The sequence below is a fragment of the Pristis pectinata genome, chromosome 7, assembly GCF_009764475.1.
Source record: "Pristis pectinata isolate sPriPec2 chromosome 7, sPriPec2.1.pri, whole genome shotgun sequence".
In the NCBI taxonomy this organism is placed as follows: domain Eukaryota; kingdom Metazoa; phylum Chordata; class Chondrichthyes; order Rhinopristiformes; family Pristidae; genus Pristis; species Pristis pectinata.
The window spans coordinates 103,485,774-103,512,907 of NC_067411.1; the positions used below are offsets into that span (position 1 = coordinate 103,485,774).

Genomic DNA, 27,134 nt, shown 5'->3' on the forward strand with positions numbered 1-27,134 from the left:
CGGAGGAGTTTGTGTGTGACACCGGGAGCCCGAGCTGGTGGTGAGTCGGAGGGACGGAGGGAGGGAGGGTGGGAGAGGGGGGGAGGTGGGGGTGGGGGGGGAGGAGGGGGAGAGAGGGGGGAGGGGGAGAGGGGAGGGGGAGAGAGGGGGGAGGGGAGAGGGAGAGGGGGGAGGGGGAGAGAGGGGGGAGGGGAGGGGGGAGGAGGGGGAGAGGGGGGAGGGGGAGAGGGAGGGGGAGAGAGGGGGGAGGGGAGGGGGGAGGGGGAGAGAGGGGGGAGGGGAGGGGGAGAGAGGGGGGGGGAGGGGGAGAGAGGGGGGAGGGAGGGGGGAGGGGGAGAGAGGGGGGAGGGGAGGGGGAGAGGGGGGAGGGGGAGAGAGGGGGGAGGGGAGGGAGGGGGAGAGAGGGGGGAGAGAGGGGGGGAGGGGGGAGAGAGGGGGGAGGGGGAGAGAGGGGGGAGAGAGGGGGGAGAGAGGGGGGAGGGGGAGAGAGGGGGGGAGGGGGAGAGAGGGGGGGGAGGGGGAGGGAGGGGAGGAGGGAGGGAGGGGGGGACGGGAGGGGGAGAGAGGGGAGGGGGAGAGAGGGGGGGAGGGGGGAGGGAGGGAGAGGGGGGAGGGGGAGGGAGGGGAGGGGGGAGGGGAGGGAGGGGGAGGGGGGAGGGAGGGAGGGGGAGGGAGGGGAGGGGGGGAGGGAGGGAGAGGGGGGAGGGGAGGGGGGGAGGGAGGGGGAGGGGGGGAGGGGGGAGGGGGAGGGGGGAGGGAGGGAGAGGGGGGAGGGGGGGGGGGGAGGGAGGGAGGGGGGAGGGGGAGGGGGGGAGGGAGGGAGAGGGGGGAGGGGGAGGGAGGGGGGGAGGGAGGGAGAGGGGGGAGGGGGAGGGAGGGGGGAGGGAGAGGGGGGAGGGGGAGGGAGGGGGGGAGGGAGAGGGGGGAGGGAGAGGGGGGAGGGGGGGAGGGAGGGAGAGGGGGGAGGGGGGGAGGGAGAGGGGGGAGGGGGGGAGGGAGGGAGAGGGGGGAGGGGGGGAGGGAGAGGGGGAGGGGGAGGAGAAGGGGGAGGGGGAGAGGGGGAGGGGGAGAGGGGGGAGGGGGAGGGGGGAGGGAGGGGGGGAGGGGGAGGGGGGAGGGAGGGGGGGAGGGGGAGGGGGGAGGGAGGGAGGGAGGGGGGGAGGGGGAGGGGGAGGGAGGGGGGGGAGGGAGAGGGGGGAGAGGGGGGAGGAGGGGGAGGGGGAGGGGGAGAGGGGGGAGGGGGAGGGGGAGAGGGAGAGGGGGAGAGAGGGGGAGGAGGGAGGGAGGGGGGATGGGGAGGGGGGTGGGGGGGTGGGGGTGGGAGGGGTCTGGGGTTGGATTGAGGGAGGGTGAATGGGGGAGTGGAGGGACGGGGAGAGGGGGCTGGTGGTGGGGAGGCTGTGGGGGGAGTGGGGGATGGGGACAGGGAACAGGGAGGGGGGCTGGGCTTGGATGGGGGATGGTGGGGGGACAGGGGAGAGGGAACAGGGAGGGGGGCTGGGGTTGGATGGGGGACGGTGGGGGGAGAGGGGACAGGGGAGAGGGAACAGGGAGGGGGGCTGGGCTTGGATTGGGGCCAGGGTTTGGGATCTGCTGGAGCAGGGCAGTGAGCGAGTTGGTGAGCGGGATTCGTGGCGTTGGTGCTCTGTGGTCTGGGCTCCTGGGACGGGGCTGGGGCTTGGGATTTGAGGGCTCAGGGACAGCTATGGTGGGGTGGGGATTGTTGGGAGTGGGAGGAAGGGTTGTGGTTTAAGGAGCAGAGGCAGCTGGATTTACAGAGACACAAGAGACTCTGCAGATGTTGGAATCTGGAGCAACACACACACAATGCTGGAGGAACTCTGCAGGTCAGGCAGCATCTATGGGAGTGGAATAAACAGCTGACATTTCAGGTTGAGAACCACAGTCCTGAAACATCAACTGTTTATTTCCCTCTATAGATGCTGTCTGTCCTGCTGAGTTCATTCAGCATTTTGCGTGTGTTGTGGTGGTTGGATTTGTTGGGTTGGGGGTACACTTTGAGGGATTGGACTTGATATGTTATCCCCCCATTCATTTGCAATGAAAGATGTTTGGCTACTCTGTTACACAAAATGTGCTTTTATTCCTTTCATTTCCAAATCTCTGCACATATTTTGTCACCCTGCCTTCGATATTAAAGCCGTCAGCTCCTTATGGCATGTAGTTCCACTGAACTTTGTGTGTGTGTGTGTGTGTAAATAAGCAGGGATATAGGACACAATAGGGTCCCAATGATTAACGTATTCACTGTGTAAATTGTCAACAGGGAGATTGAGTTTTTAAAAAATACAATTTTAATTATGAGTCTTCCAGAATTTCCTAGATGTCACTAGCTGTCAAGATTTGTGAGCTGAGCCCAGAGTGAGGAGTTGGAGACTTTGTTTTATTCCGATATGTAGTGTTAATTACGGGTGGAGTAGAAGGAGCATGAGTTTTGGATAGTACAAAAATAGCAATTTTTCTTTTTTTTTATTTCAAAGGTAATAACCAGACAAAAAGCATCAAAAGATGTATGATGAATCAGAAAAAACCAAGAGGTGGGAAGGAGGCTATGAACGGACTTGGTAAGTACTGTGGGGTATTTCTGTGCCGTATAATTTATCTCCACGTGTATGTCATTGGTCTCCACAGCGACCAACTGGACATCCGATTTGATATCGACTCACTTCAGCTGTGGCTTATTTGGCAGTAATTCTTGCATCATAAGTCAGTAGGTTGCAGGTTCATATCCCACTCATATCCTTGAGGACAAAAGTCCAAGCTAATTCTCTGGTGTAATATTGAGAGAGTGCTCCTCAATGGATAAAGGATTGAACTGAGGTATTAAATGTTGTCATAGGTGTGTGTGAAAGGTACCGTGCTGCCATTTCAATCAAAGTGTCAAAATAAAGATGTACAAGTTAGGAACTTGTGGGCATGCTATGTTGGTGCCAGAAACATGGTGACACTTGCGGGCTGCTCTCAGAACACTCTACGCAACAGATGCCTTTCACTGTGTTTTTCAATGTACATGTGACTAATAAAGATATCCTATCTTTATAATGGTGTGGGACTTGAGGCTTCTTTCTGTACCTCCTGCTCGATGGTAGCTGTGAGAAGATGGCATGGCCCCGATGGTGGGGATCTTTGATGATGGATGTTGATGCCTTGAGACAGCACCTCCTGTAGATGCTACTGATGGTGGGGAGGGATGTGTCCGTGATGTATTGGGCAGAGTTCACTACTCTCTGCAGCTTCTTACGTTCCTGAGCATTGGAATTGCCATACCAGACCACAATGCAACTAGTCAGGATACTTTCAACAGTACATCTGTAGAAGTTTGTTAGAGTGTTTGGTGACAAGCCGAACCTCCTTAACCTCCCAAGAGAATAAAGCTGCTGGTGTGCCTTCCCTGTGATTGCCTCGATATGCTGGGCCCAGGACAGGTCATCTGATATGTTAACGCCCAGGAATTTAAAGCTGCTGACTCTCTCCGCCACCGATTCCCCCAGTGTAGACTGGCGCATGTTCACCCTCCTTCCCCTTCCTGAAGTTAACAATCAGCTCTTTAGTTTTGCTGATGTTGAGCAAGTTGTTGTTGTGGCACCACTCACCCAGCTGTCCTACCTTGCTCCTGTATGCTGACTCATCGCCACCTGTGATTTGTCCAACAACAGTGCCGTTGGCAAATTTGAAGATGGCATTGGAGCTGTGTTTTGCCACACGGTTGTTTAGAGCAGGGGGCTAAGTATGCAGCCCTGAGGTGCACCCACGTTCATGATCAGTGAGGAGGAGATGTCGTTACCAATCCTCACTGATTGAGGTCTGCTGATGAGGAAGTGGAGTATCAGGTTGCAGAGGGAGGTACAGAGACCCAGGTCTCGAAGCTTGATGATGAGTTTGGATGTATTCTGAATATGGAAAGTTTTTTTTCTGAACTTTTTTAAAAATATTTTTTAGATTAGATTTTTAGATTTTATTTACAGCGTGGTAACAGGCCCTTCCAGCCCAACGAGTCCACGCCGCCCATTTAAACCCAAATTAACCTACCCGTACGTCTTTAGAATGTGGGAGGAAACTGGAGCACCCAGAGGAAACCCACGCAGACACGGGAGAACGTACAAACTCCAAACTCCTTACAGACAGCAACGGGAATCGAACCCCGATCGCTGGCGCTGTAATAGCGTCGCGCTGACTGCTATGCTACCGTGCCGCCCCTAAATTTTGTCCAAGGGAAAAAAAATCTTTCCACTGGTTCATTCACTAATAGGAAGAACATCCCGAGATAAACCAGATATGATCTTCTACACCTCTATCTCTCAACCCTTTTTTCCTCCATGAAAAATAAAACCAGCTTTTCAGGACCAACTTTCTGACTAAAATGCCTTACTCCTGGAGCCATTCCAGTAAATCTTTTCTGTGTTTCTCCAAAACTGTCCCATGCTTCTTTAAGTGAGCTGATCAGAATTGGATATGGCTTAACCAGTGTCTATATGGTTCACCCTAACTACCCTCCTTTTGTACTCTTTGCCTCCTTTTATGAATCTCAGGATTCCATGTGTATCACTAACTACTTGCCCTGCTACATTAAAAAAAATTGATATTTAAGACGTGTACATCGAAGCACACAGTGAAATGCATCTTTTGCGTAGGGTGTTCTGGGGGCAGCCCGCAAGTGTCGCCACGCTTCTGGCGCCAACGTAGCATCCCCACAATTTCCTAACTCATATGTCTTTGGAATGTGGGAGGAAACCGGAGCACCTGGAGGAAACCCACGCAGACACGGGGAGAACGTACAAACTCCTTACAGACAGTGGCCGGAATTGAACCCGGGTCGCTGGTGCTGTAATGGTGTTACGCTAACCATTACACTACCATGCCTGTTCTTCTCCTAGACAGCATGACAACAATGATTTGTTTGGAATTTTTTGGTTAACCCTGATCCCCCTCTGATAGTCTGTTACTTTTATTTACAGGGAAGTCCTAAAAGAGGATGAGTCAGGTTCTCTTAAAGCCACAGTTGATGATCTTCTCTTCAAAGAGAAAAGGAAAAGGTAAGAGAATGCAAGTTAATATATTTTAATTCATTGAGGCACAATAACACAAGAATGCATTTAATGTACTGTGGAACTGAGGACATGCACTTCGGGATGCACAAGTTTAATAAGGGAGGAAATAGCAGAGTCTTAGACAAAATATCATTTGGTTTTGGAAATTATCCTGACTCAGAATGCAGGGTCCTGATGCAGGGCTTCCTCCCCCTCCCAAAGGTGCTGCTTGACCCGCTGAGTTCCTCCAACAGATTGTTTGTTGCACGTTAATTAGGTTGACTGAACTATAGTAACTTACTTTATCTGAAAAGCATCAAGTAGTTTACAATAGTTCAATCAGCCTAATTAACGTGATTCGAAGTCATCATCTGAGCTGAAGGTGGCACTTGTCCAGTAAGATGCAGATTAATTAACGAGAGTCAACTTGGATTTGTGAGAGAGCGCACGCATCTGCAAACCCTTAAGTTGCACGAATAATGGAGATTTTTGACAGGAACGTGTAAATTTTCTTAATGGTATTTGGTAAGATTTAGAGCCTCTATCAGAGTATATCGAGAAAATTAAGGTAAATGTTATTAGAGCGTGGATAGGAAACTAATTAAAGCATGGAAAATAATGTTTAACCAATTATTTTATTTTATAATGGAGGTCAGTATTGGGCTACCTGTTCACTTTATATAGAACATAGAACACTACAGCACAGTACAGGCCCTTCAGCCCACAATGTTGTGTCGACATTTTATCCTGCTCTAATATCTAACCCTTCCCTCCCACATAGCCCTCCATTTCTCCATCATTCATGTGCCTATCTAAGAGTCTCTTAAATATCCTTAATGTATCTGTCCCCACAACCTCTGCTGGTAGTGTGTTCCACGTACCCACTACTCTGTGTGGGGGAGAAAAAAACTTACCTCTGACATCCCCCTTATACCTTCTTCCAATCACCTTAAAATTATGTCCCCTCATGTTAGCCATTTTTGCCCTGGGAAAAGGTCTCTGACTGTCCACTCGATCTATGCCTCTTATCATCTTGTACACCTCTATTAAGTCATCTCTCCTCCTCCTCCTCCTCCTCTCCAAAGAGAAAAGCCCCAGCTCACTCAACCTATCCTCTTAAGACATGCTCTCCAATCCAGGCAGCATCCTGGTAAATCTCCTCTGCACCCTCTCTAAAGCTTCCACATCCTTCCTATAATGATGCAAACAGAACCCTCTGTTTCTCCACACTGCTAAGAGTCCTGCCATTAACCTTGTATTCTGCCTTCAAATGCAACCTCCCGAAGTGTATCACTTCACACATTTCTGGGTTGAACTCCATCTGCCACTTCTCAGCCCAGCTCTGCATTCTATCAATATCCTGTTGTAATCTACAGCAACCTTCTACACTATCCACTACACCACCAACCTTTGTATCATCAGCAAACTTACTAACCCACCCTTCCACATCCTTATCCAAGTCATTTATTAAAAAAAATCACAAAGAGCAGGGGTCCCAGAACAGATCCCTGTGGAACACCACTGGTCAGCGACCTCCAAGCAGAATATGCTCCATCTACTAGCACTCTCTGTCTTCTATGGGTGAGCCAATTCTGAATCCACACAGCCAAGTTTCCCTGGATCCCATGTTTCCTGACTTTCTGAATGAGCCTTCCATGAGGAAACTTATCAAACGCCTTACTAAAATCCATGTACACCACATCCACTGCTCGACCTTCATCAATGTGCTTTGTCACATCCTCAGAGAATTCAACTGGGCTCGTGAGGCATGACCTGCCCCTCACAAAGCTATGCTGACTGTCCCTAATCAGCCTATGCTTCTCCAAATGCCCATAAATCCTGTCTCGAAGAATCTTCTCCAGTAATTTGCCCACTACTGAAGTAAGACTCACTGGTCTGTAATTCCCAGTGTTATCCCTACTCCCTTTCTTAAACAAAGGAACAACACCTGCCACCCTCCAATCATCTGTCACTACTCCTGTGGCCAGTGAGGACGCAAAGATCATCGCCAAAGGCACAGCAATCTCTTCCCTCACTTCCCGTAATAACCTTGGATATATCCCGTCCAGCCCCGGTGACTTATCTATCCTAATGTCTTTCAAAAGTTCCAGCACATCCTCTTTCCTCACGTCGACATGCCCTAGCGTATCAGCCTGTTGTACGCCATCCTCACAAACGTCAAGGTCCCTCTCACTGTTGAATACTGAAGCAACGTATTCATTAAGGACATGCCCTCCCTCTTCCAACTCCAGGCACATGTTTCCTCTTTTATCCCTGATCGGTCCTACCCTCACTCTAGTCATCCTCCTATTCTTCACATACGCGTAGAACGCCTTGGGGTTTTCGTTAATCCTACTCGCCAAGGACCTCTCGTGCCCCTTTTTAGCTCTCCTAAGTCCATCCTCAAGCTCCCTCCTGGTTACCTTGTAACTCTCCAGAGCCCTGTCTAATCTATGCTTTCTAAACCTTATGTAAGCTTCTTTCTTCCTCTTGACAAGATACTCTATGCCTCGTGTCAACCACGGTTCCTTCACTCTACCATCCTTACCCTGCCTCAATGGGACAAACCTATCCAGAACCCCATGCAAGTACTCCCTAAACAACCTCCACATTTCCTCTGTGCACTTCCCCAAGAACATCTGTTCCCAATTTACGTTACCAAGTTCCTACCTAATAGCATCATAATTCCCCCTCCCCCAGTTAAATACTTTCCTATATCGCCTGCTCCTATCCCTCTCCAAGGCTATGGTAAAGTTCAAGGAGTTGGGCTGTGTCCACAACTCTCTGCATCTTCTTGCGGTCCTGGGCAGAGCAGTTGCCGTACCAAGCTGTGATACATCCAGATAGGATGCTTTCTATGGTGCATCGGTAAAAGTTAGTGAGAGTCAAAGGGGACAAACTAAATTTCTTTAGCCTCCTGAGGAAGTACAGGCACTGGTGAGCTTTCTTGGCCGTGGCATCTACGTGATTTGACCAGGACAGGCTGTTGGTGATGTTCACACCCAGGAACTTGAAGCTCTCAACTTTCTTGACCTCAGCACCATTAATGTAGACCGGTGCATGTACACCGCCCCCTTTCCTGAAGCCAATGACCAGCTCTTTAGTTTTGTTGACATTGAGGGAAAGGTTGTTGTCGTGACACCATTCCACTCAGCTCTCTATCTCCTTCTTGTACTCCGACTCATCGCTGTTTGAGATACGGCCTACAACAGTGGTATCATCTGCAAACTTGTAGCTGGAGTTAGAGCAGAATCTGGCCACACAGTCATGAGTGTATAAGGAGTAGAGTAGAGGGCTGAGGATGCAGCCTCATTTGCAAGTAATGAGAATAGTTATGACTTTGATCCAGCACAAGGGGCGGTGAAATCAAATGTAACCCTGAGCATAGGTCTGGCTGAAATCTGACAGAGCCCAGTTGCTACTTATCAAACTTGGCGCAGTAAAGAACCACAGAAATTTACAGCGACAATTCATTTTATCATATTGTCAGCTTTTTGCTAAAGTAATTCAAATCAAATCTCATGAACTTGCTTTCTTGCTGTATGATCTGCTTCAAATTTTGACATTAAGCGATCGAATGACCTCTGTTTCAATGCACTGCAGCAAAGCACTTTGCCCACCCTTGTATTTAAAACAGCTCCTTGATTCTAGAAATAAATCATTTCCTTTACTTGCTGAGTCCAAAGTAAAAGATAAGAAAATCACAAAAAATCAATGGTATGTTTGGAGGATGTGTGCACAGGATTGTGAGGATATAATGCCCAGATACAGAAGTGGAATTCATTCTTGCATTTAAAGAAGGAAATGGATAAATATTTGAAAATGATGGGGAAAAAGAGGAAGGGTTGTGGGCACGAGGAGGGGAGAATGTGTGTAGCTCTTTTCGAGACTTTGGCCTCATTCAATGATGTGAAAAGCTAATGCAAATTTCGCAAAAAACTGCCTGTCACATATAGAGAAGTATTTTTCTGTTCTTCCCACTTTATAACCGTAGGGTAGATAGATCCATGTTAAAATAATCAGTGTACCACTGAACAGGTGCATTTTGACTTCTGTACAGTTCCCTTTAATTGTTGTTGTTTCTCCTATGTAGAGTCTTTGAATCACATGGACAAGTTAGACTTGGTATGGTGAGTGTTTTATATGTGATCTTTAAACTACTAATTGAGTAAATGATATTTTGATCCTGGTTTGTGTGCTGTACACAAAGCAAGATATTCTGGATAATAATTATTTTCTATTTGTATTATTTATTCCAATTTAAAGATGCGGCACTTGTATGTGATAATAGACGTGTCTAAATCCATGGAAGACCAAGACTTGAAACCGAACCGACTTACCTCAACTTTAAAGGTGAAATAAAAGTTATGTTTTCTGATTTTTAACTTTTGTATATCATGTTGGCCACGTAATAACAGGTTGGAACATTAAAGAATGTAAGGTGCTCTGATTTTAGTTGAAACAATATGCAATGAAGGGCCAACAACTTTTCTGTTTCCGTGTCCCTATCTGTGCCCACTACCAAGTCCTTATTCTTTTTTGTATTACTTATTCTTCTGAGCTAATTGAATCATTAATCTGCGTTATTACATAAATAGAAGAGGTAAAGTTAATGGCCTTGATTTTCTGTTTTAGCACCCGCCAGCCCCAGAGATATCAGTCCTTAATATTAGATGAGAGAAAAATTTCAGGCTGATGAGTGGAGTGGTAGTTGTAAACAAATCACTTGTGCTACGAGAAACTGGTGAGGAGTAGAATCCTAACTGATGGCAGTGTGTTTCCTTCAGTTATTTTCCCATATATCCTGGGTTCCACTGGGTATCAGTCACCACGGTTTGAGGTCAGAGCATAAGAAAGCGCAGAAATGGTAAGCTCAATTCTCTCTTCCTGCTGATGTCCACATGATGCATTTTCCAAGATGAAAAATTGTTCAAGGGTAAGGAACACAAACTCTGGATCATCTTTTCTCCCATTGGTCAGTAGTATTTACTGGCTTTGAGTAGACTTGATACTAATTGGCAACAATCTGTTCCATGTGGTTCGGTACCACTTCACAGATGCAATTATTTGCTTGAGGAATTGTAGTTCCTTTCAATACATTGTTTTGTCAGCTTTGAATGGGAAGGGATTTTATCCTCCTGGAGCTGAGAAGACAGAATTATAGTCATAGATCCATACAATTCAGAAACAGTCCACGCAGTCTGTATTGGCCATTAAACACCCACTTATGCTAATCTCATTTTATTTCTCCCCTCATTTCCCATCAACTGCTTCCAAATTCTACCACTCACCTACACACTAGGGGCAATATTCACTAGGCAATTAACCTACCAAAGTCCTTTGGTTGTGGGAGGAAACCCATGCAGGTTATGCTGAACTCAGAGTCCATTTTCAAATGTCATCCTCAATATTTTTCCCAGGGTTGAAATCTCTAATACCAGAGGACATGCATTTAAGGTGAGATGGGGTAAGTTCAAAGGAGATGTGAGGGGCAAGTTTTTTACACAGATAGTGGTGGGTGCCTGGAATGTGCTGCCAGGGGTGGTGGTGGAGGCAGATACAATGGGGGCATTCAAGAGGCTCTTAGATTGGCACGTGAATGTGCAGAGAATGGAGGCATATGGACATTGTGTAGGCAGAAGGGATTGGTTTAGTTAGACACTTAATTACTAATTTAATTAGTTTGATACAAATTGTGGGCCGAAGGTTCTGTGCTGTACTGTTCCATGTTCTATTCGAGTGCTATCCTCACTGTCTCCTACTTCCTTCCCTGCTGTCTGCTGCAAAGATCTCCTGGTTAAGCATAAGCCAAATACTGTAGATGGTGGAAATATGAAATAAAAACAGAAAATATTGGAAATATTCAGCACGTCGGACAGCATCTGTGAAGAGAAAAACTAAGTTCAGGTTTCAGCCTATTTTTAAGGACTGAGGTGCCTTAGGGTTGATTAGGTGTAATTCTACAGCCCTCCCCTTTCAAATAACAAAAGGATACAAGCGGGACTATCTGCAGCAAGCCTGTACTACAGGGTTCTTGAAGGACACATGGTACATTGTTCAGCTTGTAGTCTGTGTGGGTTGCTTGCTTTGTTACATTCAAGCACGCAAGCATTATTCTTCTTTTTTCCCCAGTTGCTGGAATACTTTGTAGAAGAATACTTTGACCAAAATCCTATTAGTCAGGTAAGACAAGTATTTGTGGGTCAAGACAAATCTAGTCTTTCCTACATTTTTCTTCACTTTATATCCTTTCTCTCTACTTTCGATATCCGAGCTCATGATACACATCTCCTGTTTCCCTGAACCCATTCTCACTTAAATGCTGTACAACAATCTTTCTGACCCCTGAGGTGGCTGTAACAATATAACATGTATCTTCGAGCAAATCTGTATTGATGTCTTCTCCAGTAATTCCAACACCCTCATGGTCTGCCAGCTATTTTCCATCTTCATTGAGCTTTAGCTGGTCTACACCAAGTTGTGTTCACCCAGCACTCACGCTTATTGATTAGCATTAGCTCCGGAGCCTCCACTTTCTTGCCGTTAAATATTTCATCCTCTGTTTAATCATTTCTTGGCCTGGAAGCTCCTTGTAACCTCCCACAGCCTTCCAAATTCTCTGCATTCCTCAAGCCTGGCACCTTGTGCATCACTCACCCTACCACACCCAGCTGTGCCCTCTGCTTTCTTGGCTTTACATTTTGGAATTCTCTCCCTAGACACCTGTCTCTTCAATTCCTCCGTTATTGATGCTCCTTAAGACTTGCCTGTTTGATTAAGATTTTAGTTACCTAATCTAATATCTTCTTTGTCTTGGTGCCCATTTTTGTCTGCTTGTGATTTGATGCTATTTTTCTACTTTAAAGATACCACACAATTGTTATGTGATCTTGAGTCAATTGGCTTTTTTGGGTGTTGAGTAAATTTTGGACATCATTTCTGATCCCAGTTTTCTGTACTTAATATTCTTCTTTAGATTATTACTCAAGTTGTTCTTTCATGTGACATTGATTCTTCATTAGGCAACTTAATTTTTTTTGTACAGAGAAAAATCTTCCTCTGTTATGCTTTCGTTTAATTTTTGCCACCTATTAACCAAGCCAATGGAAATCTTTTGCTGTTGATTCTGTCAAACACTTTAAAAAGTCTGTGTACATTGGTTGTCTTGTGAATCAGAAAGCCATTGGTTTGTGCCCTACTCTGTAGTGTTAGGCACATATCTCAATTTGACTACCTCAATTTGAGGGAGTGTTCCACTGTCAGAGATGTTTTGGTGGGATTTTAAACCAATGTCCTTTCTGGCATTCTCCGGTGTATGTAAAAGGCCTTGTGTGTGCATTCCACATCGAGCAGAGGAGTCCTTCTGACCTTACAGTCAATATTTATCCCTCAACCTACATCACCAAAACTCTATTATCTCACTTATCTCACTGGTGTTTGTGAGGCGTCTCTAATTTACTGCTCTGACTATGCTCTAAAAATACATTTTTAACGTTTCTGTCAGATCGACTTAATGCTCACAACTCTACTGGATGTATTTCTAGTTTTTCATGTCTCTTATCATAACTCTACTCTCTTAATCCTGGGATCATTTTAATGATTGTTACATAGGTCTGAGTATTGGTATTGGTTTATTATTGTCACTTGTAACGAGGTGCAGTAAAAAAAAACTTGTCTTGCATACCGATCGTACAGATTGTGATTTTTTTCTATTGAGTTCTAGCAGAAGCGCAATCTGTAAATTTCTAAATTTTGTTTTATTTCAAGTAAAGAATCAGACTGAATAAGTTGAATTAGCCTTATCAATTAAATTAATTGTATTACTGAGAATAACTTCAGTATTTTTTCCTTGTGCAGTACCTTTTGCTTTCAGCACCAGTTGATTCTATATCTGAGCCTCCGGACCTTTTTCTGTTATTTAATTATGGGGTACAATCCAAGGCTGCTGATGGGTGTAGCGTGGACTAGTCTAAAGTCTTTTTTTTCATTGCGGCAAAATATTACCCGTTACTACTACAATATTGTTTCTTTTAATTTTTAGATTGGTATTATTTCTACAAAAAACAAAAGGGCAGAGAAGCTTACTGAACTTGCAGGTAACGAAGCATATTCTATACTACCTTAAAATAAAAAACACGCACAAATACACATTGTGTGGCAGAAAATTCAGCTGCAAATAGCTGTGAAATTAAGAAACGTACTGAGGGATCTGAAGAGCTGGAATCCAGCTCTCACTCCTGCTCTTTAAAATATCTCTCTTCCTGCCCATTGTGAGTGTTATTTGAAATGAACTCCTTCAATATTCGTAATGGATGATGTAGCATTCAACTTAACTCATAAGTGTACAACTTGTTGCGGGTGGATATACAAAAGCTTCAGTTATGTTACACGGTGTTCCCAGAATTATGTTGGTTCTGTTTCTTCAAATTTGATAAAGTTAATGTGATTTGGACAAATTAGTGGTATTCACATCTTTATTACTCGTCACACAGTAGGTACAGGTTTTATTTTGAAAAGAGGAAATTGCTAGTTAGCCTCCAGGAGCTGCTTTCGTCTTTTTCTACTTTTGACACTGGAAAAAAATTCAAGTCAAAAGTGACATATTTGGCTCCACTAATTACTAATATTAGTGTGCAATGAAATGCATCAGTTTGAGCGTTTAATTTCTTTAGGAGTGACAGGTTTTCCTATTAAAATCTCTTCATTCCTATCGTTCCCCACTCAGTTTTCTTCCTTGGCATCATTGGTTCATACAAAACCCACAATCCTCGGTCTTTCTCAGGTGAGTTTCCTTGTGTGAACCTAACAATAAGTGCTGTTAAGCTATTTGATGCACGAGTATTAGAGCAATCACATCTGACATCACACCCCCATCATAAAATCATGTGAATCAACGTTGTACAGCAGCAGTTCAGTAGAAGGCTATCAGGAAGAAGAACCATGAGTGATTTATTCCCTTCTCCTTGGCACTGAGACCAATTGTACTTTTCAAATTAAGATGAGTTTCTTATTGCTTCTGCATTAGGAAATTCGAAGAAGCATAAAGAAGCCTTAAGTAAAGCTGTCAGTGTGTCATGCAGTGGAGAGCCATCTCTTTATAATTCCCTCTCTTTGGCCATGGATACTCTGAAGTAAGTGTCTTCAGAACCTGATTACTACCTTTATAGTTTTTCACTGCTTTTCCCTCCCTTTTTCTGTTCCTGTACATGTGTTGCTCTTTCTTGTTCAAGTTTGTATTGGATTACTACAGATGACTTTACCTTGGTTTTCTCTTCTCAACCAAAAGGCACATGCCAGGACATACCAGTCGTGAAATACTTGTGATCTTTAGTAGTCTTACAACTTGTGACCCATCTAACATTTATGATCTTATTAAGGTAAATGTTTGATATATTTTCTTCATAGCTCGTGTTGCTGGCTTGCTGTGTGTCTATATTGAGTGGGGGCAGGGTGACGCTTTTAGACTGGGAATTCTAGAATATAGGTTACTACTTTAGATTCTTCATGTGACAAATTTCCCAATAGAAAAGCTTGCTGTTGGGTGGAGTAGGGGTGGAATGATTAATCCTGTTCAGTGATTTCCATTGAGCTGGAGGAGGCATCACCTTGAACTACTGTTCCATATTTCCTCAAAATATTCATGGTTCCTTTCTTGGTCAAAAGTGAATTGATATAATTTGTGTTGTGAGGGTGGGAGTATAGTTTTCCACTTAGAAAGCTGGGTCACATGCAACTGCAAAGAGTTCTATAGTTCCTCCGACAAGTGAAATCTCCAAAAGGCTTGGTTGTTAACTTTATGTAGAGTCAGTGGTCTCTGCTGGGGTGTTGAAAAGGTGCTATAGTGACTTGATGTCCTGGACAGAAAGAGAAAACTGCAGAATTTCCACTGCTAATAGCTGTCTGGTTTACCTCTGCTAGAAGCTGTAAATCTGCATTGAATAAATTGTAATGTTCGCTGTAAATTGGAATTGGTTTATTATTATCACGTGTACCAAGGTACTGTGAAAAACTTGTCTTGCATACCGTTCATACAGATCAATTCATTACACAGTGCATTGAGGTAGTACAAGGTAAAACAAAACAGAATGTAGAATAAAGTGTCACAGCTACAGAGAAAGTGCAGTGCAGGTAGAGAGTGAGGTGCAAGTTCATAACGAGATAGATTGTGAGGTCAAGAGTCCATCTTATCACACTAGGGAACCATCCAATAGTCTTATAACAGTGGGATAGAAGCTGTTCTTGAGCCTGGTGGTACATGCTCTCAGGCTTTTGTATCTTCTGCCCGATGGGAGAGGGGAGAAGAGAGAATGTCTTGGGTGGGTGGGGTCTTTGATTACGCTGGCTGCTTTACCGAGGCAGTGAGAAGTATAGAGGGGAGGCTAGTATCAAAGGGGACATGCCAAATTTCTTGAGCCTCCTGAGGAAGTAGAGGCGATAGTGAGCTTTCTTGGCCATGGTGTCTACGTGGTTGGACCAGGACAGGCTATTAGTGATGTTCACTCCTAGGAACTTGAAGCTCTTGACCCTCTCGACCTCAGCACTGTTGATGTAGACCGGTGCATGTGCACCACCCCCCTTCCTGAAGTCAATGACCAGCTCTTTTGTTTTGAAGACATTGAAGGAAAGGTTGTTGTCATGACATCATGTTACTAAGCTCTCTATCTCCTTCCTGTACTCCGACTCATTGTTATTTGAGATACGGCTCCCTAGGGTGGTATCATCTGCAAACTTGTAGATGGAGTTCGAGCAGAATCTGGCCACACAGTCATGAGTGTACAGGGAGTAGAGTAGGGGGCTGAGGACACAGCCTTGTGGGACACCAGTGTTGAGAATAATCGTGCTGGAGGTGTTGCTGCCTGTCCTCACTGATTGCGGTCTGTTGGTCAGAAAGTTGTGGATGTAGTTGCAGAGGGAGGTGTTGAGTCCCAGGTCTCGGAGTTTGGTGATGAGTTTGCTTGGAATTGTAGTATTGAAGGCAGAGCTGTGGTCAATAAACAATAGTCTAATGTAGGTGTCTTTATTGTCCAGATGCTCCAGAGCTGAGCGTGGGGCCAGGGAGATGGTGTCTGCTGTAGACCTGTTTAAATCATTGATGATCATGGTGAGGAACTGGAAGGTTCTTAGTACCTCAGCATAAACTCAAGGCCTTGGAGAAGGAATTTTGGGGGGGGGGGGGAGGGGAGGGGGGGTGGTGGGGCGGGGTGGTGTTGGTGGGGGCAAGAAAATTGTAATCTCAGTCAGAATTGTATTGTAACTTATTAAATATTCGTTGAGTATTTTAAGATTTTTGATATAGTGATGCTAATACATTTTTTTTAAACTTTAAGTGCTTGAAAGCCACTAAAATCCGTGTGTCTGTGATTGGTCTATCGGCAGAAGTTCGAGTTTGCACTGTTCTCGCACGTGAAACTGGTGGTAGGTTATTTGAACTAATGAACTCAGTTTTCCAGCGTTAAACAAATGGTGGATACTTATTTTGGTGTGCTCGCTTTAAGTTCTACCCAGAGTTTCAATGATCAAGATGGTGAGTGACTGAATCCTGGAAATCTATGTTGAGTTACCTGATTGCAACCAGGAGAGTAGTGAAGGCACAGTATTTAAGGAGCAGAAGGCTTCCTATTTCAGGTTACAATTCAGAATCCTTTGTTGAAACTCTGACCTTGAATGTTGCTCAAGTGAAGAACTGGGCCCAGCTGTAATGCCCCATGTCCTCAAGTAGTCTGCCGAAACTTTTCCTGTGGGTTCCTAGTTGAATATTAGCAATTGGTCAGAGCACTAGGAGAAGGATGGGAAGGAAAGTCTGGTAGAAAAATATAAATGACCATCTGCGTGGGGGAGTTGCTCCGTAGGTTAGGTAGTACTTGTGAAAAAAGCAGAGTTAACATTTCGGATCGATGACCTTTCATTAGGTTGACCTGAAATATTAACTGTTCCTCTCTCCTTAAATGCTGACCAGCTGAGTTTCTCCAGAGTTTTTTAACTGTCACATTTCCAACATCCATGGATGTTTGCTTTATGATGTGTGAGAAAGATGGTAGTTATGATATATTTAATGTTGGGTGCCTCCAAATATCACATACCACATAATCAAAAGTGACTTTTGGGGATGGAACACAATGCAGTGAGTCTTAAGCAAAGCACATAACCAGTTGCTCAGTTACGCACATTATCTTTAAACTATTAAGCCAGTTTTGCACTATGATTTTTGTTTGTATGAGTTTAGTCTGAAACCCAACCAGATCATACTACTTAATACAGAAATCATTGATTATATGAGATTATTTTGCAATTGGTTGTTAATTTGTCAAACTCAAGATATGCAGAATGGTGAGAGAGGGTCACAATTTCATGGCTGAAATCTTCCCTGTTTTGTCAAATAGGAGAAGGACATTTAGAGTAAGTGGTAGGGCACCAAGGAATGTTGGTGAAGAGAGGGACCTCTGCGTTTAAATCTGTAGTTCCCTGTGAGTGGCAGCACAGGTAGATAGGGTGATGAAAAAGGCATACAGCATGCTTGTCTTCATAGATTGGGGTAGAATATAAAAGATGGCATGTTGCAGTTTTACAGAAAACTGGTTAGACCGCACTTGGAGTATTATGTGCGGTTCTGGTTACCACACTACAGGAAGGATGTGGTTGTGCTGGAGAGGGTGCGGAGGAGATTCACCGGGATGTTGCCTGGATTGGAGGACTTTAGTTATGGGGAGAGATGGATAGGCTGGGCTTGTTTTCCCTGGAGTAAATGGAGGCTGATAAGGGTATATAAGAGGCATCATAGGATAGATAGTCAGAATCCTTTTTTCCTTGGTGGGGGCATCAAAAACGGCACAGGTGAGAGAAAAGAGTTTTAAAGATGATTTCAGGGGAAAGTTTATCTTTTAGCAGAGGCTGGTGGATATCTAGAACTCACTGCCGGAGGAGCTGGTGGAATCAACATGCTATTAATTTTAAGAGAAACTTAGACAGGCTCTTGAATAGAGAAGGCATAGAAGGATACAGACCTAATGCAGGCAAATGGGATTAGTGTTGACGGGTAATTGATGTGATGTGCTGAAGGGCCCATTTCTGTGCTCTACAGCTCCATGACTTCTCAGTTCCAGTCATTGACTACAGGGAGGGGCCAGGCAATGATTGGTAAAGGTCTGAAGGCATTGTAAAAATCTGCACGTCCCCAAAATGTGCTTTTATATCTTGTGGGCCTCCAGTTTTTTCCCCACACTCCAAAGACAGACTGGTAGGTTAATTGGCTGCTGTAAATTGCCCCTAGTCTAGTTCTTTCGGCAAGAGAACTGGGGGGAATGGGTGGGCATGTGAGAGAGAATAGATTATAGGAGATAATTGAGGAAGTGGGACTGATGGGAACACTCAGGGAGTTGGCATAGACTAGGTGGATCAAATGGCCTCCTATGAAGTAAAAAAAAAATTTGAGAAAATAATATGATCATCTGCTGTTTGGGTAACACTTAATGTGAAGCCTAAAGATCCATGGAATCAAGAGAGAGAGAAAGTCCATCCCTCAAATTGAAAATGGAATATTCTAGTTTTAGAAATATTGATATCTTGGGGATGTGACTGTTACTTATGTGTTCCTTTCCTAGGTGTACACAATGTTATTTTAGATGAGAGTCATTTTAGAGATCTGCTTAATTATCACGTTCGACCTCCACCGGCTAACTCCAATTCAGAATGTTCTCTCATTCGTATGGGTAAGCACATTCTTACTCAGAATCCTGTAGTACATAATGTTCTTTGCATCTTGTGATTTTTTTTTCATGTGATAACTAGAAAGTTTTTTCCTTCATTTCTTTCTATTTTGGAGTAATGTCGCACCAAGGAATGCAGTATTCCTAGAATCAGTCTATTTCCCTCCATTGATGCTGCCTGACCCGCTGAGTTCCTCCAGCTCCTTGTGTGTTGCTCCAAGTATTTTTCCTTATTAACGATGGCACACTAAATTTGAATTCATTGTGATGTCATGAAGATTGTTGTAGGCAACTTCTTGGTACACTGCAAAAATTTCAGTTTGTGAGAGGATAAACATTCCAGTATTGAAGATATTTGTTATCTGGCTAACAGACTTGAAAATTTAAATTAAAAAAAACAGAAGGTGTGGTCAGGTGCATCTATGGAGAGAAAAACAGAGTAAAATCTCAAAGTTAGTATTTCCAGCATTTTCTGTTTTTATTTTGGATTCCCAGTATCTAATTTTTTTTTTGCTTTTCGAGGTTTGAGAACATAATGGCCTGAACTTTGTAATCACAGCAATTTAACATTTCACTGTGAAATTGATAGGGATTTCTGTGGTTCAACATCTTGCACAGTTAAATGTTGAAATTGTTTCAGTGCTTCCCTTCTTCTCAAGGGAATCACTGAATCAGCTTCAACATCTGTGTTGCGCAAGCAGGTTTTTGCGGATTTTTCAAGTATAACCAAGAGAAATCAGTCCTCTGACAAAAGCTTATAAGTGTTTGTGAATTAAAAGTAAAACATTGATGATTTGTCACCTGTGGAACTTTGGTAGTGCTGGAGCAGCAGATTTTCCTGGGTTATTGGATGTTATTCCTATTAATACCGCAACATACTTTTTTTTAACATATTACATAACATATAATACATTTTCCAGTTAACCTGGTGAGTTTGAAGGGAGCCCGGTGAGTTTCAGGTAGTATGTTTCAGTTTGTCAAAACAAGCTGAAAATTCAAGCCCACATTCCTGAACCCCAGTGTTGCCAACCCCAGCCACACAACATGCAGATAGTCCTGACCCCACCCTGCACTGGATGAATGAGTGAGTCAGAGGCTGAACCATTGGGATTTCCAAACAATCAATACAGAATTATCACAGGTTTTGAGTTTTTTTGTACTAGTCCATAATTAATGTGTGACAGACTCCATGCCCTGGGAAATCCAATGTTATGTGGATTGTAATCTCCTTGGTTAACTATTTCCAGATTTTATGGGGAAATAATTCTCAGTCTGTAGACCTGGTAGTTGTGGTCACCTATGATGTGGAGCTGCCTTTAAGCAGTGACTAGACCACAGGGAGTGGATCCTCAGCTCTTACTTCCCGCTGATCATTTGGCTTTTTGACAGCTTGCTGCTGTTGTAGCTCTTTGAAATATTTTTAAATGTATTGTGACTAGAGCACTTAAAAGCAGTTCAAGTGGATTTTTAAACAAAAATACTCCCTAAAAAAACTAGGTTAATTAAGAACAAAATGAAATAAACCACTTACCTGCATGTGTATTCATTCAAAGTTGCTGACCCATTGAAATGAACAGGTCATGCTACATAGTCCAGCTGTCTGTGGAGCTAGGGTAGCTGTTCCTAGGATCAGGCACATTTTCAGAATAAGGGATGGCCATTTAAGGTAGAGATAAGGGGAAATTTCTTTAAGAGTTGTGAGTCTTTGGAATTCTACCTTATAGAGCTGTTGAGGCATATTCAAGGCTGTGAGAGGCAGGTTTTTTGAACTGTAGGATAATCAATGATTAGGGGGAATAGTGAAAAAATGGAGTTTTGGCAACGATCAGATCCGTTTTGTCGATACTTCATTAAATTACATCCATTTGCATTGGTATTAACGTCAGTGACGAGATGAGCTTCTTGCACAAAAGGTGTTTTGGTTGATAATGTTCACTGTGTTAGGAACTTAATATTTCTTTAATAAAACATTCATTTTCTGTTTTCTTGTAAGGTTTTCCCCAACATACAATGGCATCTTTATCTGATCAGAATGCAAAACCATGTTTCAGCATGGCGTAAGTATGTTGGCAGTTGGATAGCAAAATGAAATTATACACCTATACCTCATCCTGTCCTTGCATCTTCGTGCTTGCAAGGTCGACTGTATCACTGGGAATCTTGCTAAACATCATGTGTCCCTCCAGAGCTCTCCCCTATAGGGCCCAGTGAATCCTGTTTGCCATGAGCTGTATTGCATTTAATGTGCTGCCAAGTAGTGAAATATCAGTAGTTGTAATGTGACTGAAGTTTGGTCCAGGTGCTTGTTTTCGGTAGTTACCATACTTATTCTTCAGAAATATGTAAAATTACATCTACCTTGCACGTTATTTCAGTGGAGACAGAAGCGACTGTGGATGCTGGAATCTGGAGTAACAAACAATCTGCTGGAGGAATTCAGCGGGTCGAGCAGCATCTATAAGAGGAAAGAAATTTTCAACGTTTTGGGTCAAAACCCTGCGTTAGGACAGGGTTGATACAGGGTTTCGACCTGAAACGTTGACGATTTCTTTCCTCCCATAGGTGCTGCCTGACCTGCTGAGCTCCTCCAGCAGATTGTTTGTTGCATGTTATTTCTATGTTTGTGTCTTCCTCAGTCCTGTAATTTTTGTAGTCAAGTTAAAGTAACAGCTGTGTTGATGTACGGCTAGTAGTGCGGCCAGATCTTAGGTAATTACCAGCTGCAGTGGATAGTGACAAAAGTGAGAGGCTAGTCAATCTCCCTGTGAGGATGCAGTAAATCAAAAACAGACTCATTTTGATAAGCTGAAACATGCGTCATTGTTGTTCTATCTATCAAGGGGTTGAATACTGTGTTATTACAGAAGTGGCCTTGGGTCTGGAGTTAAGTGGTCCAAATTTAAAACTGAACATCAGGAGATAGGTCATTGGTGAGTAAGTGCCACTTAATGACACTGTCCACACATCACAACATCTTCCTTCACTTTGCTGATTAGTGGGAGGAAATCAAGGTGACATTTGGTCAGGTTGGATTTGTTTTGCTTTTTATAGATTACACCTTTCTACAACTTTGGCAGATGAAGGCCAGGCCTATATCACTGCATCCTGGATTATGTCTGGTCCCATAACCTTTGCTGTAGTCAGTACACGCAAATTGTCTGCAGGCTGGCTTCTGTGATGAAGATCTGTCGGAAGCTCAGATGAATCATTCTCTTGGTGATCTTGGCTAAACGTTGTTACAAGTGCTTTAAACTTTGTCTTTTGTATTTGATCATTTGGAATACTGGGTATGTTACCTACCTAGCCTAGTAACTTTTTCAGCTGAGACATTGGGCAAACATCTCAAAATTCTGTTTGTACCCCATGAAACAGGCTGGAGTCTACCATCTTGTTTCTTCCCCTTTCTTGGAAATGCCACTGCCTCCTATTGATCTTTCCCTACACATTTCTCTTGATTTGGAATTTAGCACAGTGGACCTTGATTCAGCATCTATTCTTGTTCTTTGCTGGGATTGGAATGTTCATTATATGGTCCCGAGATTTGCAAACTTCATGCTGTGAACTGACTACAATTATATTACCAATTATGTCGGGTTAATTTAAATTTTCTTCTGCTTTTAGACATTTGGATAGCAGTAGTGGGCCAATCTTAACACTTGGTGGATATTATTGCCCTCAGTGTAGAGCTAAATATGCTGAGCTGCCTGTGGAGTGTAAAGTCTGTGGTGAGTACTTTGTAACTTAAAAGTGCTGAGATTTTTCAGCAGTCATGTGAAGGTGGAGACTAAGTAGGAAAATGCAATAAATTTGGGATGTATTAACTGCACTGGTGAAGGTAAGTATAACAATTTGACGAAAGCAGTGGCATGGAGATAAACAGGAGAAGAATGTATACAAGGTTAGCAGAAAACATAAGGAAAGGTGAAGAGTCATTGTGGTAAAACTCCAATTATCCAGCACATTCAGGATTCTGGTGCCTAATGAGCAGATTTTCTGAACTATTGGGTATTACTTCTATTAATACCCCAACATATGTTTCATTCACTTTTTTAGATATTAGGCAGTGCTATAATAAATTTTCCAGTTAATCAGGTAAGTTTAAAGGGAGCATGGGAACCAGGGCCACTGTGAATGGGACCCAGGTGATAGGAAGGGAGTGCACCCAAGGAGGTGATCATGCCCACGTCCATAGGTTCAAAGAGAATGTTACCAGGGTTGATCAGCTGGGGCTATTTCTGCAGACTAGTGGAGGTTACAAAATATGGTGGTGCAGATGGGTTAGGGCGACTATGAAGGACCTGGCAGATGGTCAGTAAGTAGCGGGCATGAGCTTAAGGTGGTTAGGAAAAGGATTAGAGGGAAGTTGAAGAGAATTTCATTTTGCCCAGAAAATGATGATGAACTGAAAATTGCTGCTTGAGAGACTGGTAGAGACAGAATTCCTTAGTGCATTTGCAAAGACCTTGTATGAATACTTGATTCAGTGGCTGTATATGGATGTAAACAGAGGGTTGGGAAGTAGCATTATTCTGTATATCTTTTCTTGACTAGGCAGGATGAGCCAGTGGTGACCTCATGTCATAAATATCTTTAATTCTGATTTGACTTTATGACTTTGAAACAGCGCTGAGTGTAGATTGGAGGGACTTGAATTAGGATGAGTGGACCAGTAATTCAAAGAACCAGATTCACGACATACTCTTTAAAGCAGCTTTGAGGAAGGCGACCAAATAACTGTTTCACTTTAGCATTACTGCTTGAATTGGTCTGGTATCTTGTAAGCCACATAGCCATGGATAATAGGTTGCAGTTTGGATGCCTTGGTAATATATGTCAAAATCATAATCTGCAGATAGGTCACTGACTACAGAAAAGTCAATTCCATATTGTATCCCTTTGGAGATTTAATCTGTATCTTTTTCTCAGAGTTTTATCCCAAGAACTCGGTTTCGATTATTACTTTGGTCCAACTCTAAGCCTGATACAGGAGAACACCATATTTTAGTTTGCTTTTTTCATTGGAAGCTCTTTGTACTTGTTCCCATTACCCATTTCATGTGAAGATTAATGCCACATAAATTCAAAACTGTTTTGAATATTTATATACTGTTTGTGTACTTGGCTCCTGTTTTGGTCTGCATAAATGGTATCTTGAGAAACGCCTCTAATTATAAGTTAACCTGACAGTGCTTTTTTTTTGTTTATGGTAGGTCTTACATTAGTCTCTGCACCTCACTTGGCAAGGTCTTACCATCATCTATTCCCACTGGATGCATTCAGAGAAATTTCCTTAGAAGAGATTCAGGGAGAACGGTAGGTAAAGTAACATGGATGGAAATATATCAAAATGTTTTCTACAATTAAACTGAAAAAAATGTTTCTTGTGATAATAAAATTACATCTTTATCAGAGAAAATATCCTTGATAGGATTTTTATTTAATATAGTAATAAGCCAGTAGTTTGTTGATATTTATCTGGGTTGCATTCTTGCCTGAAGTAAATGGTTATGAGCAAGTCCTGTTGGAGATTTCATTGTGCTGTCAGCTGACACTTGAAGACATTACTGAAGGATTGCTGCATTATCAGAAGAACAGACATTAAGTTGAGGCCCATCTTCATCTTAAGATCCCATTTTATTACTCAAAAGAGTGTTACTGCTGAAGTAATATTTATTTCTCAAATAGCACACTGAAAACATTTTATTTAGCCAAGCATTTATTTGTTGAGTGTGAATAAATTGGCTGTATTATAATTAGCAGCATTTGCACAAATAAAAAGTAAGCCATGGATTGTAAAGCTCCCTTGGATTAGCTGAAAATGTCAGCAGGCATAACAACAGATTTTCTGTGGTGTACAGCAGGATTCACTTTGCAATTGACAACACGATAAGATCTTAGTGTATATCACTTTTATTACATAAAAGACTCAATTAAGTTTTGTTTTTCTTTCTCTACCTTTAGCAAACTTCACAGAATCACCAATTTTTCTACGACAAGCAGATGTTTAAAATTTGTGATAGTTCTTGCATCCTGTGAAATCTGAATATATGTGATTTTATTTCTTCTTGCTTTTACTGGGTTAGTTGTACATAGCCGAGAAAGTTTATCTTGTGTTTTAGCTAATTGGAGAAGAAAGCTCCCATGTATAGCGTTGCATGTATAGCCTTTAGTTTCTGCAGTTAGTACCATAATAAGCCTATGTGGTCTTGGCTTAGGGAGGAAGAAACCAGAGCTTCTCAATCTGTATACTATTTGTGTTTGTTTGGCCATTCAATCCGAGAACCAAGGGCTGAAAGGCCTACTTGTGCTTCTGTTTCTTAGTTTTTTAATGAGAAGTAAAAGGAAGAAAAAGTGTTCAAAAAAAGTGTTTCATTTTTCCGTCTATATCTTTAGGTATTGTCAAGGTTGCCAAGGGGAGTTGCAAGATCCAAATGTAAGTCTTGTAAATGTATGATTAATGTTTCAGCTTCTTAGGGTTAATTCCTGGATGTTGTCAGTCTTGCAGCCACATATATGAGCTGGAGAAATTGGCCTCTTGATGTGGTGAATTATAAATATTATATTTAGTCAAAGTGATCCTGACTCTAGTTTTGTTACAACATATCAATACATTGGATTACTTGGATGAATTGCTGTTTGTTTACAAGCTCTCCATCGGTGATCTTATTTAGAATTCAGGTGAACAGAATTCCAGTCAGAGTTGAAGGGAGTGTTGCACCTGTAAATTAATAAACAATGTAATACCGTAAATCCAGTCTGGTTGTGGATTTTTGTTTCCAATTTGAATGTTGGAATGTGCTACCCAACTAGCCATTATGGCAGTATACTGAAGATTACCTGCAAGATAAACCAACCACTTGATAAGGCATTAACCAGTTAGTTGACTTATTACAACTTTGGATCTCTGGTAGGTCATTTTTGTACCTGGTACAGAACCTTGAAATGTCTCATGCAGAAAACCCAGAAGATAAATTTACAGTATTTAAACAGTGCTGTATCAAGTTAACTAGATTAGAATTTCATTTTGTTTAGTTAAATAGTCTTGGTTGATACCCATTTGAACAAAACTATATTTGTTAAGAATCACAGAGCAATACAGCACAGATACAGGCCCTTCAGCCCAACAAGTCCACGCCAACCACATTGTCCACCTAGTCAGTCCCGATTTCCTGTGTTCAGCCCATATCCCACAAGGCCTCTCCCCTCCATGTACTGAAAAAGGATTTAGAGAACAAACTACCCTTGTGTTGTAAACAGCCAAATAGTGGAGTTGATAGATTTGACTGAATTATCAGCTTGCCTCTTCACTTCAGAATGAGAAGCACAGGATTTTGGGGAGGGGAGGTTAAATAAAATAGACAATATGTTTTTGCAATGTTAAGGTTATAATTCTTCTATTTCTTGTAGGTATATATCTGCAATGTGTGCCAGAGCATCTACTGCGTGGAGTGTGATATTTTTATTCATGATACCTTGCACTGTTGTCCTGGATGTATTCACAACCAATCCAATCCTTAATGCCTATCAAATAAAATACTAGATCAATGAATAACCAACTATATTTTAGCTGTTACGGGGAAATAAAGATCTGTATTCATAATTGAGAGCCTTTTTCACTGAAAACGAGAGCTAGACTGGTATTGTTGATTCTGATCAGAATCATTTTACAAACATCGCCTGTGAAGAACAAATAGTTTTGCAAGACCATTTGTTACATACATTTCACTTGAACAGTACAAAATCTTGCTCGCACTGATGTTGATGTATAATATTGGCTTTTTGGCTGTTTACAGTCATTACTGAATCCCCATCCTTAATTTTGTAAATGTTATTTTGTCGAGTGTCACCTCAAAATTGGGAGAGCCTTGATGGCTTGGTTAGTAAATACTTTGTACATAATTATTTAGAGCCATGTGACCAAGAACCCTTGCAGCCATTTCAAAATGATAACTAATTAAAATAGCTACTGGGATAAATAAGGGATTCAACAAGAAGCACTGTGGTTCCAGGGCAGATAAAGAAAATCTGGCAATTTTCCTATCCAGTGAGCTCTGATTAAAATTGCATATGCTTTGTGTGGTCAGGAGTCAGACTGGCATTCAGTGATTAAACAAAGTTTCCACATGAAGAATGATTGCTTGCATCCAAGGAGCTTGGGCTGAGTCAGCATCTTCCTGAGAAATGGAGAGGAAGAATTTTTGATAAATTTGACAAAACCTCTGCAAATGCTGTATTTTCCCAGTGTAATATTTGTATTATACCACTGAAGTGTAAGCAATACATACATTTAAAATGTTCTATTTTCAAATTAAAAAGATATCCAATGAAATGTGACGATTGTTGATTTTTTGGTCGACTTTCAGTACAGAAACAGGTCAGCAAC

The 27,134-nt window shown here is 42.8% G+C and overlaps 1 protein-coding gene across 2 annotated transcripts; it reads left to right on the plus strand.

Annotated features, from left to right (window-relative positions):
- On the plus strand, positions 1 to 27,077 carry gtf2h2 (general transcription factor IIH, polypeptide 2). Of its 2 annotated transcripts, none has more exons than XM_052020382.1 (16): positions 1 to 40; positions 2,502 to 2,585; positions 4,977 to 5,054; positions 9,142 to 9,178; positions 9,315 to 9,401; positions 11,181 to 11,231; positions 13,090 to 13,144; positions 14,074 to 14,179; positions 14,335 to 14,425; positions 16,376 to 16,463; positions 18,647 to 18,754; positions 20,745 to 20,808; positions 22,373 to 22,476; positions 23,962 to 24,064; positions 25,145 to 25,184; positions 26,159 to 27,077. In XM_052020382.1, exons 2-16 carry the CDS (start codon positions 2,530 to 2,532, stop codon positions 26,267 to 26,269), a joined length of 1,179 nt encoding a protein of 392 aa, XP_051876342.1. In that variant the 5' UTR covers positions 1 to 40; positions 2,502 to 2,529; the 3' UTR covers positions 26,270 to 27,077. The 2 variants fall into 2 exon arrangements, with proteins under 2 accessions (XP_051876342.1, XP_051876343.1); XM_052020383.1 differs by lacking the exon at positions 1 to 40 and adding an exon at positions 1,874 to 1,892 and having other exon boundaries at positions 26,159 to 27,067.
- The last annotated feature ends 57 nt before the right edge of the window (positions 27,078 to 27,134 follow it).